General features: G+C 38.7%; 1 protein-coding gene across 2 annotated transcripts in view; it reads right to left on the bottom strand.

Annotated features, from left to right (window-relative positions):
- Nucleotides 1-19,227, bottom strand: part of kif16ba (kinesin family member 16Ba) — a 118,403-nt gene that overhangs the window by 87,712 nt on the left and 11,464 nt on the right. For both annotated transcript variants that reach the window (XM_059648322.1, XM_059648323.1), the window contains exons 6-11: nt 17,717-17,859; nt 15,912-16,080; nt 15,663-15,794; nt 11,017-11,192; nt 8,118-8,183; nt 6,059-6,118 (exon numbers count right to left, since the gene is read on the bottom strand). In XM_059648322.1, coding sequence (XP_059504305.1) covers nt 6,059-6,118; nt 8,118-8,183; nt 11,017-11,192; nt 15,663-15,794; nt 15,912-16,080; nt 17,717-17,859 — 746 coding nt within the window. The remainder of the gene's footprint in view (nt 1-6,058; nt 6,119-8,117; nt 8,184-11,016; nt 11,193-15,662; nt 15,795-15,911; nt 16,081-17,716; nt 17,860-19,227) is intronic.

Raw genomic sequence — 19,227 nt, 5'->3', positions numbered from 1 at the left:
ATACATAAGCAGTGTGTTACAAATGAATTATGAAAAAGGGCAAACTAGATGAGTTTTCATTATTGTGAGAAAATGAAAAAGTTAAAAAATCAATGGGCTATATTTGAAAAAGCTATTTATAAACAAATGGTGGAATAGGCTTAGAATTTAGTTATTATATACACATTATTCCTGACAGGAAGTGGTGAAGTCAAGTGAGCAAGAAACAACAAAGCCACTCGTAATCCTTCAGGCTTCAGAATAGTTCTGAAGGGTCACTGGACTCTTAAAGTTAACTCTGCTTTCTCTCCACAGATGCTTGTAACCCTGCTGAGTTTCTCCAGCAATTTCTATTTTTGTTTCAAATACTTTTGAACTGTACTTGCAATTCAGCTACGAGAAATAGCTAGCAACAAATCCTGCAATGAACCATGGAATAATGACCAGATAAAAAGTTTCCAATTATGCTAACTGAGGGATAAATATTGGCTAAGACACCAAAGTGAACTCACCACTTCAAGATTAATGCCATGGAATCAACCAGAGATGACTGACAAGGCCTCAACTTTAACATCTCATCTGAAAGATTGCACCTCTGCCAGTTGAACTGGAAACAGATGCTTGTTTTGCATGGAATGTTGCTCAATAAAACTGAGCATCCATCCTGATTCCAACAAATTACAAAAGCTATTAAAAATTATTTAGTTCACAGCACTGGCTCCCACAATTCATCTGATGCTCACCTTATCAGCTTCAAATCTGCCATTAAACTTCAGAATGCATACTTCTCAATCACTACTGTACTTGCAATGATTTACTAAATAAAATAATACCTGGTGAGTGGACTTCAAGATCCTTATCTCTACCTTTGGCTCCAACCGTTACTTCACCTAGGCTTATCTCAGCTATCTGTCCCAACATGTAGTCTCCACTTCTTAGCTTTCTCTGTTCAATGGTACTCGCCCCTTGCACTTCATAGTGCGCTCTCTAAATTACTTGGTTTTGTCATCCTTTGAAAATCTTTGGCCTGACTGTGCCAACGATGCACACTCTTTTCAATATCCCTCCAAACGAAGTTGACCTTTAGAAATGCAAGTAAAATCTCTTACATTTACACAAATCCTTTCACAATGCCAGGTTTTCACAAGGTCCTCGTTATGTATATTCTACAGGGCACATAAAGCAATCTGGCTCAACCTAAAGTCTTGTATCCCTCACAGTCCTCCAATCACCCTTACCCAACTATCAGTGCACACCTTTATTACCTCAGCACACCCTCTCACGATCCTGTTCCCTGCCTCCAACATACTTTTAATGTCTCCCTTTAGACAGTTCTATAATATTTGACTCAACTGCTCCCTGCAGCATCAGTTTCCACATTATCACCACTCTCGAGCTAGCTTCTTCTGGTTTCTTGACTCTGTTCTATTACCCTTTTGCACTTTGTAATGTATGATCTGCCCATACTGCACGCAAGCCAATCAAAACTTTTCACTGTTACTGGTACATGTGACAATAATAAATCAAATATAAAAGTTCTCACTGTCTACTCCAGCAAAACCTTTTATATGCATCTTTAAAAGTTACAACAGCATCTCAAAGCCTTCTCCAGAGGAAAGCAAACCAGACTGTCAATCCTTCTCAAAACATACTCACCTCTCAGTTCTGGGTATCAAACATTTAAATCTTCTCTCATCTTCACTGTCTTTATATCCATTTGGTAATATGAGGAACAGACCTCACTGTACTCTGATCTAACCAAGGTTCTATACAAATTTTTTGTAATATCTCTGTTTTGTCAAATTGTACTGTTATGATGTGGGAAATGTGGTAGCTAATTTCCTACATGGCACAAATCTTCCCCAAACTGAAATGAGAAAAAGGCCAGACAACCAAAAAACAAAAGTAGTCTAAGGGATAAACATTGACCAGGGCATCAAGGAGCACTTCCCTGGCTCTTCCTTCTTCAACATTCACCAAAGAGGACATATGGATACTCAGTTCATTACAGCAATCAGAAAAATAACAAGCTGGAAATGCTGAAAATCCATCATTCTGGGTATGGTTTTTATTCCTAACCGTAGAAATTCTGATAAAAGATCACCTCGACCTGAAACACTAAACTTTGTTTCTCTCCCCACAGATGCTGCCAGACCCACTGTCTAGTTCCAGAAACTTCTGTTTCTATTTCAGATATTCAGTATTTACAGTATTTTGCTTCTACATAAAATACAAGCTGATTAAAAACTACTGATAAAAGATTCTCCAGACACTTTCTTCTAAGCTAATCAAAAATTCACAAGGAAACAATTTATTAAATTAATACTTGAATGAAAATCAGAAACAGTTAGCATGCAACCGGAGTTTAAACATTTCACATCCAAAGCCATAATTTTTATTAATGCATGAAACACATCTTATTTGCAGTCATTGACTGGGCAACTAATTAATGATGCTTCAATTTTCTCTCTACAAATAATTACCATTTCAAATTAACAATACAGTACATATTGGGGATATTGTAAATCGCATCATAGTATCTTCTCACCATCCTTCTCCCACAAAAAGTGTCACATCTGCCTTGGCTCAGTGGAAGAGAACATGTGATTGAGAAGGTAGTGAATTCAGAACCAATTCAAGAGTCTCACATATGTGACCTAAGTTGACAATACACTGCAGTACCAAGGGAATACTCAACTGTTGGGAGGCATCCATCTTTCAATGAGACTTTAAACTGAGGGTCTACTTACCTTCTGAGGTGGATGTAAAAGATCCCACAGCATAATTCAAAATGGCTAATATTTTTCCCTCTACCAGCACGACTTAAAAAACAAATCAGCACCTTAATAATTTCATTGCTACTGTGGGAGCAGGAGCAGCAGGTTGCCCTGCATTATAACAGTAACTACATTGTAAAAGCATTTCATTGACCAGAAAATAAATTTGAATGTATTTACTTCTGATGACAAACTTTCAGCCACTCCAACAATGCACAGAACTTTGCAGTGGGAGATAGTTTGGAATGTAGAGAATGGAAAGGTTATTAGGATTCAGTTAAAAGCAAAGTTGGGAATGGCCATCGTAATGAATGTACTTTGTGCACGACTTTCCAGCAAGAAGGTTCTGATGGAGAGGATGTATGGATTGTATGAAGAACAGCACTTGGAAAAGTAATTCAATAAGTCTTACCTATGCAAAGGGTGGAGCCAAGATGATGGTTATGGATTCGAAGAAATTAGTGCAGTAACATTTATGCTTTGTAATTAGAGCAGGACATGTTTCACTCTAAATACACTACAAAAAAATAACATTTGCTTGCGCTGTATTGATTGATAGTCTAGATGGCTTCTTGGATACCATCCCTTGTCATTCAATTTTGTGTGCAATTAATGGATACTTGGGATTTAATTTTTTTTCTGTAATTTGTTCGTGGGGCATGAACAGGCCTGGCCAGGGCAGCTTTCTACTACCCAGCCCTATTGTCTGAAGGTGGCAGTGAGCTGCTTTTCTGAACTGTTGTATTTCTTGGAGAGTAGGCACACCCACAGTGCAGTTCAGAAGAGAGTTCCAGGACTGTGACTCTGAAATATCAACACAGCTCCGAGTGGGGATACTTTTTGGCTTGGATCCCTTTGCTCTTCCAGTTAATCGAGGTTATGGGTTTGGAAGGAGCTGTCAAAGGAGCCCTGGCAAGCTAAATGCAGTACAACTTATATAAGGTATACATTGCTTCCACTGTACATTTGTGGTGAAGGGAGTCAATGTTAAAGGATGAGGTGCCAATCAAGCAGGTTGCATCACACTCCAGACTTGTGCCTTATAGATGCTGAATAGGCACGAGGGAAATAGAAGGAAAGTTGCTCCCTACTGAATTTCTAGCCTCCAACTTCACAGGATTGACCAGAAATTGAACTGGACCAATGGTAAACCCCATGATGGCAAGAGTTGGGGATTCAGCACTGAATATGAAGAGCGAATGGATAGATTTTTTCCCTCACTGGAGATGGCATTTGTTTAGAATTCGTGTGGTGTGAATGTTACATTATGAGTTAGGGGCTGGTAATAATAAAATAACCAATACTTACATTTGGTAGTGTGGTTTGGAAAACTTTCATCAGAATTAACTGCCATTTTTGTCTTTAAAACGTTATTCACAGGATGTAAGCGTCATTGGCAGGCCAGCATTTATTGCACGTTTCTACTTGGCCTTGAGAAGGTGGTGGTGGTGAAGGTGGCCTTCCTGCTGCCATCCTTGTGCTGTAGGTAAACCCACAACGTCCTTAAAGGAGGGAATTCCAGGTTTTTGACCCAGTTATAGTGTAGGAATAGGGATAGATTTCCAAGTCAGGGTGGCACTGTACTGTTCAAAACTGGCAATTTAGTTCTCACTGGGGGTCTTCCAAATTATTTAAAAAAAATAGAATTCAAAAGAAGACTAGCATCTCAATGCAATGCAACTTAAAATATTATTGAAAACACAGCATGCCTACTTCATTTGCACCAGTCCAGAATTGATAAAATAAGCAGATTGAGAATGACATTTAATGCAGTCACCCAGAGACAACTTCTAAGGTAAGGTGATAACAAAGTGTGAAGCTGGATGAATACAGCAGGCCAAGCAGCGTCTCAGGAGCACAAAAGCTGACGTTTCGGGCTTAGACCCTTCTTCAGAGAGGTGTCTTTGAAGGGTCTAGGCCTGAAACGTCAGCTTTTGTGCTCCTGAGATGCTGCTTGGCCTGCTGTGTTCATCCAGCTTTACACTTTGTTATCTTGGATTCTCCAGCATCTGCAGTTCCCATTATTTCTAAGGTAGGGTGGGCCAGTTTGGCAAAGGAAGGTTTGGGTCGGGGCCCACCTGATTCCTCACTTCTTTATGTTCTATGCAGGAAGATCTGTGGGTGGCCTTCCTGCCCAAATGCTAACTGAAGCCTTTAAGTGGAAAACTACTGCCCACTGAAAAGCCTCATCCTACCACCGGTAGCATCCAGCCAGTATTAATCCCAACGGGGGGGGTGGTGGTGGCAGGGCCGGTAGTGGCAGTGGCCATGGCTTAGTGGTATTATCACTGGACTGTTGGCCCAGAGACCCAAACAACATTTTGGGGACCCAGGTTCACATCCCACCATGACAGATGGTAGAATTTGAATTCAATAATTATCTAGAATTAAGGATCTAATGATGACCATGAATCCAGTGTCAATTGTCGTAAAAACCCACCTGGTTCACTAATGTCCTTTAGAGAAGGAAACTGCTGTCCTTACCCTGGTCTGACCTACATGTGACTCCAGGCCCACAACAATGTGGTTGACTCTAAAATGCCCTCTGGGCAGTAAGTGTTGCCTAGTTACGACACCCTCATCCATGAATGAAAAACGAAGAAAAGAAAGCAGAGGACTTACCATGTGGGGAGACTGAGAAGCATATCCCACTATGAGGTCAGAAGAGGGTGTGGCCCTCATTCAAAAGACACACTGTGTCCAACTGAGTGGTCTAGCATTAGTGAGGAAAGGAAGTGCCACCCTTTGACCTTTCCTCCACATCCCATCAGCACAACAGCCTCTATGGTGTTTCTCAAATTTCTTTACATATTAACGTAGTAAGACCTGGTGAAGCTGCAAGTGAATTAACAGTAGAGGAAACCAATCTTTGAGTGACCACTCCCTGACCAGTTGGCAGGGGTGGGGTGGGGGAAGAGGAGATTTCCAACCTACGGGGTGAGATGTCCTGTAGGTAAATGCTCCCCTCTGGGCTCCTGCTGCTAATTAAGGGCTCAACGTCTTTGGGGCACCTCAATATTGTGCCTCTCACAGCCCTTACCAAATTCAGTCCTAGGTATATTACAAATGAGTTTCTGCTAAATCCCAATTGGTCTGGTATTTAGTTTCACCCATGTTTAGGTGCAGTCCTCACAGTTCAGAGCAAAATATCAACATTTTTTTAAAGTTACTATTCAGTGATTAAATCAGATGTAAATTTTAAATCACAGTACATAAGCTTCATAATGAAAGGTACCATTCACGCAATTATTTAATCAAGTATATGCCCAAGCAATACCCAATACTTTTAGGGGGGAACCCACCTTAAGGATATTTTGTGTTTCATTCCATTTGTTTGTCCACTCTTTGGTTAGTTCCTCCACCTGCCAGACAAGAGAAAAAGGTGTTTCAGACCCAAGTAAATAAATTTTTCTGCATTAAATCTACTTCTCAGAGGCACAGCAGTTAAATTTTTGAAAGAAGTTATGTAATAAAACGAATATCTTGAGTGGTTATATGGCCTACAAGTGACATTATGATCATATAAACTCAAACTATTCTGCCCAATATACAAAACGGCAACCTTTCGTACTTATCAGGACAATCTTAATTAAGCAGTTAAAATTGAACTAGGTGAATGACTAGATCACTATGCCAGCATCTTCCCCCATAAAAGATAGATAAAGTTGTGGCTCCTGAGCACTTAAATAAAACAGTGTTATTTATGTTTTGAAACATGCACTTCCCTGAAGTTCTCGTTACTATTATACACATGCTGGTCGATTTATATTTGTAAATTCATTAACCAAGAATAGTTTCTTTCATTGGCATGCTTTCTATAACTATTGAGAATTTTTACTGCCAAATTGTATTTTCTCATGCTGATTAAACAAATCTAAAACATAGCATTCAAAGACTTGCAATGAGACATTCCTAACTGAGAACCAGAGGGCACAACCTCATAGTGAAGAGGAGTGTGGAGCTGGATGAACACAACAGGCCAAGCAGCATCTTAGGAGCACAAAAGCTGACGTTTCGGGCCTACAAGGGTCTAGGCCCGAAACGTCAGCTTTTGTGCTCTTAAGATGCTGCTTGGCCCGCCGTGTTCATCCAGCTCCACACTTCGTTATCTTGGATTCTCCAGCCTCTGCAGTTCCCATTATTTCAGAGTGAAGGGGTGTCCCTTTAGAACAGGAAGAGGAGTTTCTTCAACCAGAGGGCACAGAATCTCTGGAACTCATTGCCACAGCTGTCTGTGGTAGTCAAGTCATCTGAGATGTCTTTAAGACAGAGATAGATAGCATCTTAACAGTAAGGTCATCAAGGTTTACAGGGTGAAGGCAGGAGAACGGGGTAGAGAAACAATCAGCTACAATCTAACAGTGGAGCAGACTCAATGGGCCGAACAGCCTAATTCTGCTCCTGTACCTTATGGTCTTATGGCCTAAGGGCCTTAGATGGAAATGAGCTAATAATAAAAAATTAATAATAATAATGACAACAATTGATGAGCTAATGAAAACTGTATGCAGATAGTTAACTAAGTTCAATCCTGAATCAACTGAGACCCACAATGCTTTTTTGACAGGTTTTCCACCCCATTACCGAAATTTGTACATTTAAAGTTTACATTCCCACAGAAAACAAACTCATTTGATAATAGAATGCTTTTCTCCCCAACTTGTCTTTGCATCTTTCTACTTCATTGGAAGCTTTCACATGAAGGATTCAGCTTACAAATGACAGGACTTAACAAGACAATAGGTGACAGTGTGATTCCATACTGGTGAAAATTAAACCTCGTAAAAGAATGTGCAGTACACATTTCCCAGAATACTACTTTCACAGTTTCTAACTCCTCTCTGGCTTTGTTACTACACGTACTTTAAAATCTGATACATGGCTTTCTTAAAGTTTAAAACTATGTTGGTTATGCTTTTCTAATTAAAAAAAAAGTCCTGTGCATGAAATAAGATCATAAAGAGTGAGCCTACTGTAGCTTCTGTTTAGTACTTTAGAAAAAAGGGATATTACACCACATTTATAGGTGTTATTTATGGCTTTCATTAGGTAAAGACATGAAGACTATAAAATCAAAACAGAATATAAAAAAGGACAGAATGCATTATTTTAATATGGGACGAAATTATTATCCATATCACTGCGTAAATTATCCAAAATCCTCTAAATCTGCTTCAAATACAGATCATCTTTCTTCAGGTCTCTTGTTTACATTTCATGATCAAACAATTTCATATACAGTTGGATTAAATGGCTCAAATGCAAATACAGCAATTCCAAGCATTTGTAGTTTATTTCATCAGTGAATTAAAATACTTTTCCAATAGCAAAAGGAATATGTGCAACCATAACAGCACTTACTCTAGCTTCATTTTGTTGAAGCTTCTCCTCCATACTTAAAGCTGTTGGAGAATCCAACAATGCAATCTGAAAGGAAAGCATATTTTGTTGTTAGTAATCACGTTTGTTACAAAATTAGGCAACATGGTAGGGAAATATTTCAGCCCTGCAGTGGAAAGATCTCAGCATAACATGTACAGTTTTGGAGGTGTGGATTGCACAATTTTTGTTTTTTTTTGATTTGTGGTTCAAATGAGAATGGCTGGAAGGTACACATTTTCGCGCATTTCACAATCAGGAACCAGAAGCACACTAAAGCAACCACTACATAGCCTCAACATTTTCTTACTTCAGATATCAGAATCAAGCCATCTACTACATTAACAGATTGTTTTCACACTCCTACATCAGTCAGTAGGTAATGCAAATTAGTGCTAAATTATGGCAATTTAGGTGCTGTGGATTCACATCCAATTTACAACCAGCAAACAAACTATTCTAAATAATAAGAATCAATGTCAAGGTCCCAAAAATGAACATTATTCTAGTCTATTTTTTGATTCCTTTACTCATTCATGGATGTGGGCGACACTGGCTAGGTCAGCATTTATTGCCCATTCCTAATTGGCCAGCAGGCAGTTAACAACCACATTGCTCAGAGTCTGGAGTCACACACATGTCAGGCCAGTTAACGACAGCAGTTTCCTTCTCTAAAAGGCATTAGTGAACAAGATGGGTTTTCATTGATCAATATACTAATAGAGTCATAATTCCAGCTCTTTATGAATTCGAATTCCACCATCTGCCATGACAGGATTCAAAACATTACCTGGATCTCTGGATTAATAGTCTAGCAACACCACTATCGCTTCCCCATAAATTTTTAAATTTGCTTGCAACAATTCAAAGTTAAATTTTAAATAACAGTGGAGAAAGACCCCCTCCATTTTTCAGGAAATTAATCTGAGATCTTTAATTAATCCAGGCACTTTTGTTGCTTTAATATCATGTAGTAGAGAACAAATAAAAATACAAGTCACAAATCAGTTTTGCCAAAGATGGCCATATTTCAGGACAGCAGTTTCTATAGACTAGATCTTGAAGATTAGAAAAACAGAACATTTCTTAAACAGGGAACAACTGCAGAATTCCAAGGTACAGAGGGAGTTGGGTGTTCTACTGCATAGTCACAATAAGTTAGTATATGGGTACAGCAAGTGATTAAGCCTGCTAATAGAATTGTATAGGAACTGAATGCAAAAAGCAGAGATAACAAGGTGTGGAGCTGGATGAACACAGCAGGCCAAGCAGCATCTTAGGAGCAGGAAGGCTGACATTTTGGGCCTAGACCCGTCATCAGAAAGTCTAGACCCGAAACATCAGCCTTCCTCCTCCTAAGATGCTGCTTGGCCTGCTGTGTTCATCCAGCTCCACACCTCGTTATCTCAGATTCTTCAGTTTCTGCAGTTCCTACTATCCCTGAACAAAAAAATTAAGCACGTTATGCTTCAGAACTACAGGGGATTGGTGAGATCACATCTTGGACACACTGTGTAAGTTTGATCACCTTATTTAAGGAAAGGAAGCAGATGCATTAGATGCGGTTCATAGGACATTGACTAGATTGAAACTGGGAATGAGCAGATTGATTTATGGAGGATGGATTGGACAGGCTGGAATTGCTTCAACTGGAGTTTAGAAGAGGGGGCAAGACTTGTTTGATGTGCACAAAATCCTCAAAAGTCTTACAAAGGTGGACGCCTGTACAAATCAAGACAAAACAGTTTTTAAAATTAGGAGTCACTCTTTCAGGGAAGAGGAGCAGCAAAACTTTTTTTGCTAAGGTTTGAGACACTTGAAACTCTCTACTCAGAAGGCAGTGAATGAAGGGGTCATTAAATTTTTAATGCAGAAGAGATCCATTGATTTTTTTTGCTTAACAAGAATCTGATGTAAAATTCTAAATACAAATATATTACGCATGATTTTACTGGATGGTTCAAATAGTCTACACCTGCCCTGTTCGCATATCTATATGTTAGTTTGTTTAACCAACTGTCCAATACAGGCATGTTCTGCAGCAACTACAGTACTCATCTTCTTGCAATCTAAAAATATTGTTTCCTTACTCCTTCAATTGCAGTTCACTAAGATTAACTAGGTACTCTGGATAGTTTTGATTGCATTGACACCAAAATTAACAGAGAATTTCATATAGCAGACATTTTAACAAAAGTTTTAATGTCTTGAATAAAGAAAATTTTGTATTTGATAGGAATATTTCATGCTGAACACAAGCTTCTTTTACAAGAAAGGAACTGGACTTGAAACATCTCTCACTCTCTCACTCTCACACACACACACACACACTCCACAGAATGGGGCCAAGCCCATTGAATTTCTCCAGCACCCTTTCTTATTTTAGGTAGATTAAGTACAGTTCAGCACCACAGGCTTGCTGCACATTTCTGGACTCAATGATGGCAGCTACAGTTCCAAACAAGGTTTTTCTTAAATTTCACCTACATGTCCAGCTACAGCCATAAAAAGAAAAACTTGACTGCCACCTAGAGTGAAACAATAAAATTGGCGCTGTTTTTAAAAACAAATTATTAATCATGATCCAGAGAAAAGTTTCTTAATTAGGTTTATAATTCTACAAAGCTAAAATCAGCTTCATTAATTTCTTCCGGAAGGATCATTACTGCAGCCCCATTATCCCTGCTACAATCCACACAAGAAAATGGCAACTTCTTTAAGCCAAGCTCGATGAGTATAAATGATAGCCATTAGTTGTACAACGCAATTAGTCCTGGAGGTTACTATAATGTAATAAAGCAATTAAAAATGGTAACCAGGAGCCCTTTTCCCTCCAAAAATAACAATGAATTATCAAGTCATCAAAAGATTAAAAACTAACCTGATTCCCCTGAGCAAGTAAAGCCTTCAGTCGTGCAATTTCAGCACGTAGCTCACGAATAAGTTTGACATTAGAATCTTCATTAATGGTAGGTTTGTTAATGATGTTTTTGGCTCTATTTGCATAGCGAAGCGTGCTCAATGTTTCTCCATAATTGACATCTGCAGGTGAAATGGCTACCAGAAAAAAACAAAAAAAGTAAAGTGCGGAATGAACTCTTGCATTCAAAGCATTTTTACATAAGAAATACTTGAAGCAAAACAAAATTTATCATACAACATACATTGGACTGATATACCATTAAGTGTGGGCTGACATAACAGAAAGGTGGATTTCACAATCAGTGGCAAAACAATAGTGGTTGCCACTGACCTCAAATGATGTCTAAATGAGCTCTGGTAGTGTGAATTTATCTTTTGCTGACTTTGATTCTGGCTTCAGCATACGGGAATCTCCAAGCATCCATTAACAGTGATTCTATTAAGCAGGGTCAGCAGGCTGAGGGAGCCTGTCAGTGCACCCTTTAGAGGAGCAGTCTCTCAAAGACGGCTACTTCTCTATTCCCATATTTCATGGTGCATCTACAGACACCATCACTGGCAGTCAGTTTCACAAATGTATCGTTGGCAAAGGGGGACAATGAAGTGTTCTCACCGACAATATATAAATACGCACACCACTGATTATTTTTTATTAATTTCAGCAGACAAGTATTGATTGTGTCACATGCGTGGGATAAAAGGTAAAAGCTGAAAAGTCAAAAGTTTTAAAACTCCACACAGTTAAGAAAATATGAAAATTGATAAACATGACATGCCACTCAAAATTGGTTCATCCAGGCCAGACAGGTTGCTCATAGTTATTAGTGGCTGAATTCAAGATTACTACCTAGTTACACCTCATGCAACATTTTTCAAGCTATTAGTTTCACTGTAAACTAGAAGTTCACATTTACGCAAATGCTTTGAAGAGATTTCCATCTGTGGAGACATCAACTTCCAATTTTTTTTTAAAAACCAGAATGACAATGTTAGCTAGAAGTAAATCCAGTAAATACATACGTTTTAAAGGATGCATCAGTAGCTTATTAGCTTAGCAAATGCAATGCATCCCTCTGCATTTAACATTTGGTTTCATTTCACTTTACAAAGGATTATTCGTAGAAACTACAAGCAGAAAGAAAGCAACATTTGGGCCATACAAGTGCTAGATAATAACAACTTCTATTATGAGATATTTTTACACAGTTGGCAAGAACACTCTTGCTCCTTCATGATGTACGCAAGTGATGTCAACACAAGAACAAACCATTAAACTTCCATATTGTGGAGGTGCCAGTGTTGAACTAGGATGGACAAGGTCAAAGTCACAGGATACCAGGGTTTAGTCCAACAGGTTTATTTCAAATCTCAAGCTTTCGAAGCACTGCCCCTTCATCAGCTGAAGTGAAGAGATGTACTCGGGCACTGAATTTATAAATCAGAGATCAATAGATCACATAAATGGTATGAGTGGAGTGGAAGAGTGAATGGTGGGGAATCACTGAAACAACTACACAATGATATCAATACATTTCATCCCACCAGACTTAACATTGATTCTGAAGAGTAGTCTGTCTCGTTCTTGCAGCTCCATCAAGGATGGAAACCTCAGTACCTCACTGTACTGCAAGCCTAACAGATAACTTCACAATCTGCACTTCTCTAGCTTCCACTTTAAACATGTTAACGAAGCCAGCACCTAAAGACAAGCCCTACACAAACACAGGATCTGCTCAGACGAGAAGGAATTGGGCAGTCTTCAAAAAAGATGCTGCAAGACAATCATAAGAACAGGATACGATACGCAACTCATTGATCGCCAGTTCTGACATGCCACAGTGAAAAACCGTACGACTTCCTTAGAAGACAGACACAGGATTTGATCTCTTCGAGTACCCTTTGTTTTCCAGAATGTACTCGAAATGGAGTAACTATGCCACGTTCTTCGCAGCCTTCAGTATGTCATTGGTGATAAACATCTCGCCAAGATCATCCTTTCACCCCTGCGTCTCGCCTTCAAACAACCAACAAACCTTAAACAGATCACCATTTGCAGCAAACTAACCAGCCTTAAGGACTATAAATCGACCAGAACACGACGTTACATTGCCACAGCAACCTCCACATGACATAGGAGGCAATGGCCTAGTGGTATTAATTGCTAGACTATTAATCCAGAGGCCCAGATAGCCTTCTGGGAACTCAAGTTCAAATCCCGCCACAGCAGATGGTGGAATCTGAATTCAATAAATATCTGGAATTACGAGTCTAATTAAGAATCCATCACTGATTGCTGGAAAACCCCATCTGGTTCACTAATCCCCTTTAGGGAGGGGAAATGCCATCCTTACCTGGTCTAGCCTAAATGAGACTCCAGACCCACAGTAACGTGGTTGACTCCCAACCGCCTTCTGGGCAGCAACAAATGCTGATTACCAGTGATGGCCTAATCCCGTGAATGAATAAAAGAAAAAATGCCAGATTGTCGCCATGGATACTACCACAAGTAGGAACACCACCCATCACATACGTGACAGATACTTATGCAACTTGGGCAACATTGTCTACCTCACACGCTACAGGCAAGGATGCCCCAAAGTATGGCATATTGGCAAGAGCATGCAGACTCTATGACAATAACTGAGTGGACACCATGCAACAAAATCGCTAGACAAGAACATTTCCTCACTTCAGCAGTTAAGGAAATTCAGCCTCCGATCTTCAGGTAAACATCCCAGGTAGCCTTTGAGATACACAACAATGCAGGATCGCCAAGCAGTAACTGATAACCAAGTTCCGTGCCCATGAAGATGGCCTCAACCGGGATCTTGGGTTGATGCCATGCTGTGAGACCCCCACAATGCCTTAATTGGTTTGTACAGTTTTGGATTACTTGTTACTTTGGTTAAACCCTTGGCACACGACTCCTATACCATCATGTCATTCCAGTCATTTGGTTTGTGTCCAGCACCATTTTAGTTTTAATGTTTTATAATAATCTTCTGCCTTAATTAAATCAAATAAGTAATCCCTTCACTTGTTATTCAGCTGTTGACATTTTACTCTCACTCTTGATCTCCTGCAGAGACCTATTATTCAGCCTGTTGACACTGCACTCACACTGGCTGTATGATCTTTTCGTTTCTCAGATCTCTCTCAGTGCCTGAGTGCCTCCTTACTTCACCAGACAAAGAGGCAGCACTCTGAAAGCTGTTGGACTCTAACCTGGTGTCATGCAACTTCTGACCTGATTAACTTTCCGGACACCAACAAAATGAGCTTGAGGGAAATGAAGGATATTGTGGTTTAGATCTATTATGCTACAGCAAGGGAAATGTGCATTAACACTCTCAGATACAAAGTATTCCAACATCTGTACATATAAGTATTGCTATTAAGGTATTAAACGTCTCAAAGTTCTTCAAAGCAACCTTATCAAGCACTGTGTCATATTAAGCTGCTGAGGCAATAATAGGACACATGATAAAAGTTTGGTCAGAAAAGTAGATTTTGAAGAATGTTTGACTTGGAGAGCAAGAGAAAACATAATATTGGGGTAGATATGTCGCTGAGTGAAACCATGTGCATATGAAGTCATCCTGAGGTTTTACAATCACTACTTAGTGCAGACTTGGAGAACTGTGAGAAATTCTAGTTGACACACTCCTGGGCATTAGAGAAAGGGGTATTGGACAGTCTTCTAAATGGCTAACCCCAAATAAACAGTGGACCAGGGTGGAAGATCAGAGAAACTAAAGTTGCATCTGAAAGATTCTAAAAAAGCTGTCTTACAGATTCTTTGATTATACCTTAGAAAAAAAGTCCATAGCATTTCACAATGTCAAAAGCAATATATAATAGAAATTGATGTTATTAAGTGGTATAATTAAGATGATCTCTGGAAAATATTTCAAGATTAGACAAATTAGTAGGCCTTGGGTCCAGTGAAGGGTATTTTCTTTTTTAGAATTCATTCATGTGATGAGGGCATCACTGGCTGGGCTGACACTTATTATCCAAATGGGATGTAAAGAAATTACAGCTGCTGTTGAATATTAAGCACTTGCTTTTTTCTTGGTTGCTTAACCATTCATGACACTTTGGGAACTATATTTTAAAGATGATGTTCAAAGCTGGCAGAATAAGACTCCAAACTAAAAGATGACACTTTTGCCAATTTAGAAATAAAATCACTCAGCACAAAGGACACCCTTTATACTTCTGTAAAATACACAATGTTTTCTAGAGTTTCCGTTCGATATTTCTCCATTTATACCCTTGTTTTGATTACCACCTCACCCACCTGGAGGGGTATCATTTGAGCTAGACCTGTTCCAGGTTAGACATGTATCAAAACTGGGTTTACAAACAAACCAAAGTATCAATATCTGGAACCAATCTAAATTCTTCCCTGAGGGTGCTTATATTGAGTAAAATGGGCATGGCGGGGCTCACGGCCAACAGTTATATTATTTGGCGTCACACAAATAGGGAGAACTTTTATTTTTAAAGCATGCGGTGTTTAGAATAGTTAAATTAATAAGCTTAACAATAAAATTAAAATGTTACTTGAAACCACAAGCTTGACAAAAACTAAAATCTTACTGGCAATCATAATGGTTTTTGAGTTTCCACCAAGGCTGTCTTTCAGTAACCAAGTCAAAACTGAGTCTCTGTAAGGCACAAATACTTGTTTCTTCTTTGCTTGAGAATTTATCCTATCCTGAGACAAATCAGCTGTGAAAATTGAAAGCAGTACAAATTCAAACACATGGCAGTCAGTTATTTTTAACAATTACCAAGTATTTTCAAGATTATAAATGTTTCAAGAAACATTTGAATTAAATATCTTACCCAAAGCAGAAATAACATTTCCCAAGGTGACTAAAGATTTGTTAATATTTCCTCCTTCTTTTAATCTTACACCAGTGGCACCTGTAGCATCTGCTCTTTCACTTCCTGCAAGATCGACCAAGTGGATCTTGCTAATGGTTTCACAAGGCATTTCAGCATCAAATTTGGCCTAGGATTTCAATTAAGGAAGTAAATCAGCACCCATCACTGACTCTCTTTAAGACACACAGTAAAAGATACAAGCGTGGAGGAAATACAGTGAAAATTAAAACTGTTTTCCCTCAGCACACATCACACTGGAAACTCAGTCCTTTGGACATCTCAGTTAAGTCAACCATTTTGGGAAATTACCAAGATATGGGAAGTTTGTTCAGAACACTAGTTAAATGATAAATGGTTAAACTGCTACCAGAAATGAGAGTTGGGCAAAATATGAAAAAAGCTTGTTAGCATGCTTCCCTCAAGATTTAATTACTTGACATAAACAGGTACGTGAAATGGACTGACGAGGGATATGAAGTTTACTGAATCTGAAATTTGCTGGAGGTTTCAGCAAGTGCACAAAGGAAAAAAAATTGAAAAGTACTTGTAATCTGACAGTTACTGGGCAGTAGAAACAGCTGCTTGACTTTTCCAGTTTATACATTCCAATATACCACTGTATTGTGATTTTTAAAAATGGGGGCAGACCAATAGATTGCCAATTATTCAAAATGCTCCAGTTGTAAATACAAACTATATATTTTTAGCCTCTGCTCTTTATTCTGCTTTAATTACATTGCCATTTCAACCAGTCAAGAGATCATGGGCACCCCAAACAAGTTCAAGTGGCGGACAACATAATGAAAGGGTATTTATTAATCCAAATCTGTGACATCAAGCAAATCTTGCAGGAACGTGTCAAAGGAAAACCCCCCACAACTACAGCTACAACTGCAACTGCTACAACTACAACCTGGCACTATAATGCACAAAATTGAAACTAGTGATGAAAAAAAAACTAAAAATCCAGCTTGTATGCTTTAAGGCAGCCTGCAGGTCTTTCCAGACAAAGGATTTTAATGATTTTTGTGATTACGTTATTTCTTCATGAGAAATATTAAGTAAAACATTTTCTTAATATAAAGAATCAGAGGAAAGATACCCATCTCATTGGTAATAACTTGTATAGAGTGCTAAAACAGAAAGCGTACTAGGGTATCTCAGAAACTTAACTCCTGCACAAGCTAAGGACAGAACATTTTAAAAATTTCTACAGCATGGAGCACTAGGGCAGTTGCACAGTTACATGGTTAATCACATCACTTGGGCCTAATATCCTTTACTTTTGAAACAAAAGATGAAGGAACAAAATACAGACTTCATGGCAATTTTGAAAATGTTTAACCAAATGAACCTCTGTAATTTTAAACAGCACTGCAGGACACAAGATCGAAACAATAGACTATAAAGATCTAAAAGATGACTCCAACCAAAAACTGCTGGGAGGTCAGCTTCACAACTTACCAATGGTTATGAGAACAAAATTTGGCTGTAAGTCACCCTTCACTAAAATGTACGAAGAGCAACCAAGTGAGTTCAGCTTACAATTTGCCCTTAAGGCAATTCCAGCAAATGTCGTATGTGCAATACTAATCACCAATAGAGCATGATAGAAATGCTTTTGCCTTCTAACTTCATTAACGAAACCTACAGTACGTAGCTCTCGTTAACGTCTCAAGAGTAACAACTGAGTTATTCCTTACAGCTGATAAGATACTTGATAAAACTGAAGCCATTAAAAAGGTTCTTTTCAGACGACTCACTTGAGTGAAATTGATAGTGAAAATGGCATGGGAACGACTGCTGACATCATTCATTCCTGTGGCAGCAGTTGTTCGATTGATGTTTCCAGCTTCCATGAGTTCCTCCACATCGCTGTAATTCTGCGCCAAGTGCTTTGATAAATCTTAATGCATAAAACAAAGATGATTATAAAATAAATGCAGCATAAGAGATTCATAAGTCAATGCCTAACAAAACCCAACTGTCTTATCAATTCAGCTCCTTGTACAGAACGGAACAGGTTATGTGCATTACAGCGAATTGCTGAAGGTGACTGTAAAGGTAGCCACTGGGCCCACTTTTTTAAAAAAAACTACTAAATTCCTCTCGATCCATAGCCCTTTAAGTCTTTTTTTCCTGAGCATATACCCAAAAATTAAAATTGAATCTATTCCTGCCACCCTATCAAGGTGTGCATTCATTTTCACAGGAACTCACTGCTTTAAAGTTTCCTCATCTCCCTAGGGTTTTTTTTGGTCAATTACCTTAGATGTCGGCTCATTGCCTGGGGAAAACAGCTTCATCTTATTTATTCACACTATTTTTGTGCTGGGGTTGCATACACCAGCAATAATATTCAGTGCCTCGCTTTTAAACTATTTCCAAACAAATTACTGGGATTTATTCCCATGGAGCATCTCACCGAATCAAGTGTTGTCAGAATTGGTACTTTGTGCCATAAAATACACAATGTATTTTATGTTGCAAAAAAAATTTTTAAAAATCCTCATACAACCCTCAAGACAAATCTGGCAGTGTTTGAAATTGCAAGTGCAAAAGAACTTTTAAAAAAAAAGTAACATTCAAAAAACATTTTGGCTACTTGGTCAGAACCAAAAAGCTACACAGATCACTTCTGATGGGCAAAGTGGAAAGCAGCAGAAAGACGGGCCACCCTAAGTGCAGTTAATTGGATGATGAAGGTCACAGTGTGGCTGCAGACAAGCCACAGTGCATGAGAGATGTTTGCCCTAGGCAAACGAGTGCAGCTTACCTGTCATATCTCCCAGCAGGAGTGGTTACAAGTTGCAACTGAATTTGTTTGCAGTCACAGGGTTTAATTTCTATTTAAAATACCCACTGAAGTCAGTGTTAATTACTTTAAGTTTGGTTCACAGATTGATTTTTTTTATATTTCTGTTAAGGTCAGCTAAGAATTAGTCATTTTGACAAGAGACAGAATGTTTGTATTTGCAATTTCTGGAGATTCTGTGCATCCCAAATGATTGCTTGTACTTACTGACTTTTAAAAAAAATGTGACAGGAAAAGTGCATTTCCTATATGATTACTGAAGGCAATGCAACAGTGTAATGTATTCCTTAACAAGGAGAGGGGTGCTCAACAGGAAATGCACAATCTATTCTTCCAATGGCATGGTAAAACTGCATCCTTTCAAGACCAAAAGAAGTAAAATCCATGAACATTGTAACTTGAGTGTGAGCTCCAGTGTGTTAGATGAAATGATCTTTGGTCAAAAACAAAATCAACTGG

The sequence above is a fragment of the Stegostoma tigrinum genome, chromosome 9 (assembly GCF_030684315.1).
Source record: "Stegostoma tigrinum isolate sSteTig4 chromosome 9, sSteTig4.hap1, whole genome shotgun sequence".
Taxonomy (NCBI): domain Eukaryota; kingdom Metazoa; phylum Chordata; class Chondrichthyes; order Orectolobiformes; family Stegostomatidae; genus Stegostoma; species Stegostoma tigrinum.
The sequence above is the reverse complement of the archived record's forward strand: the minus strand, read 5'-3'. Positions and strand labels throughout refer to the sequence as shown.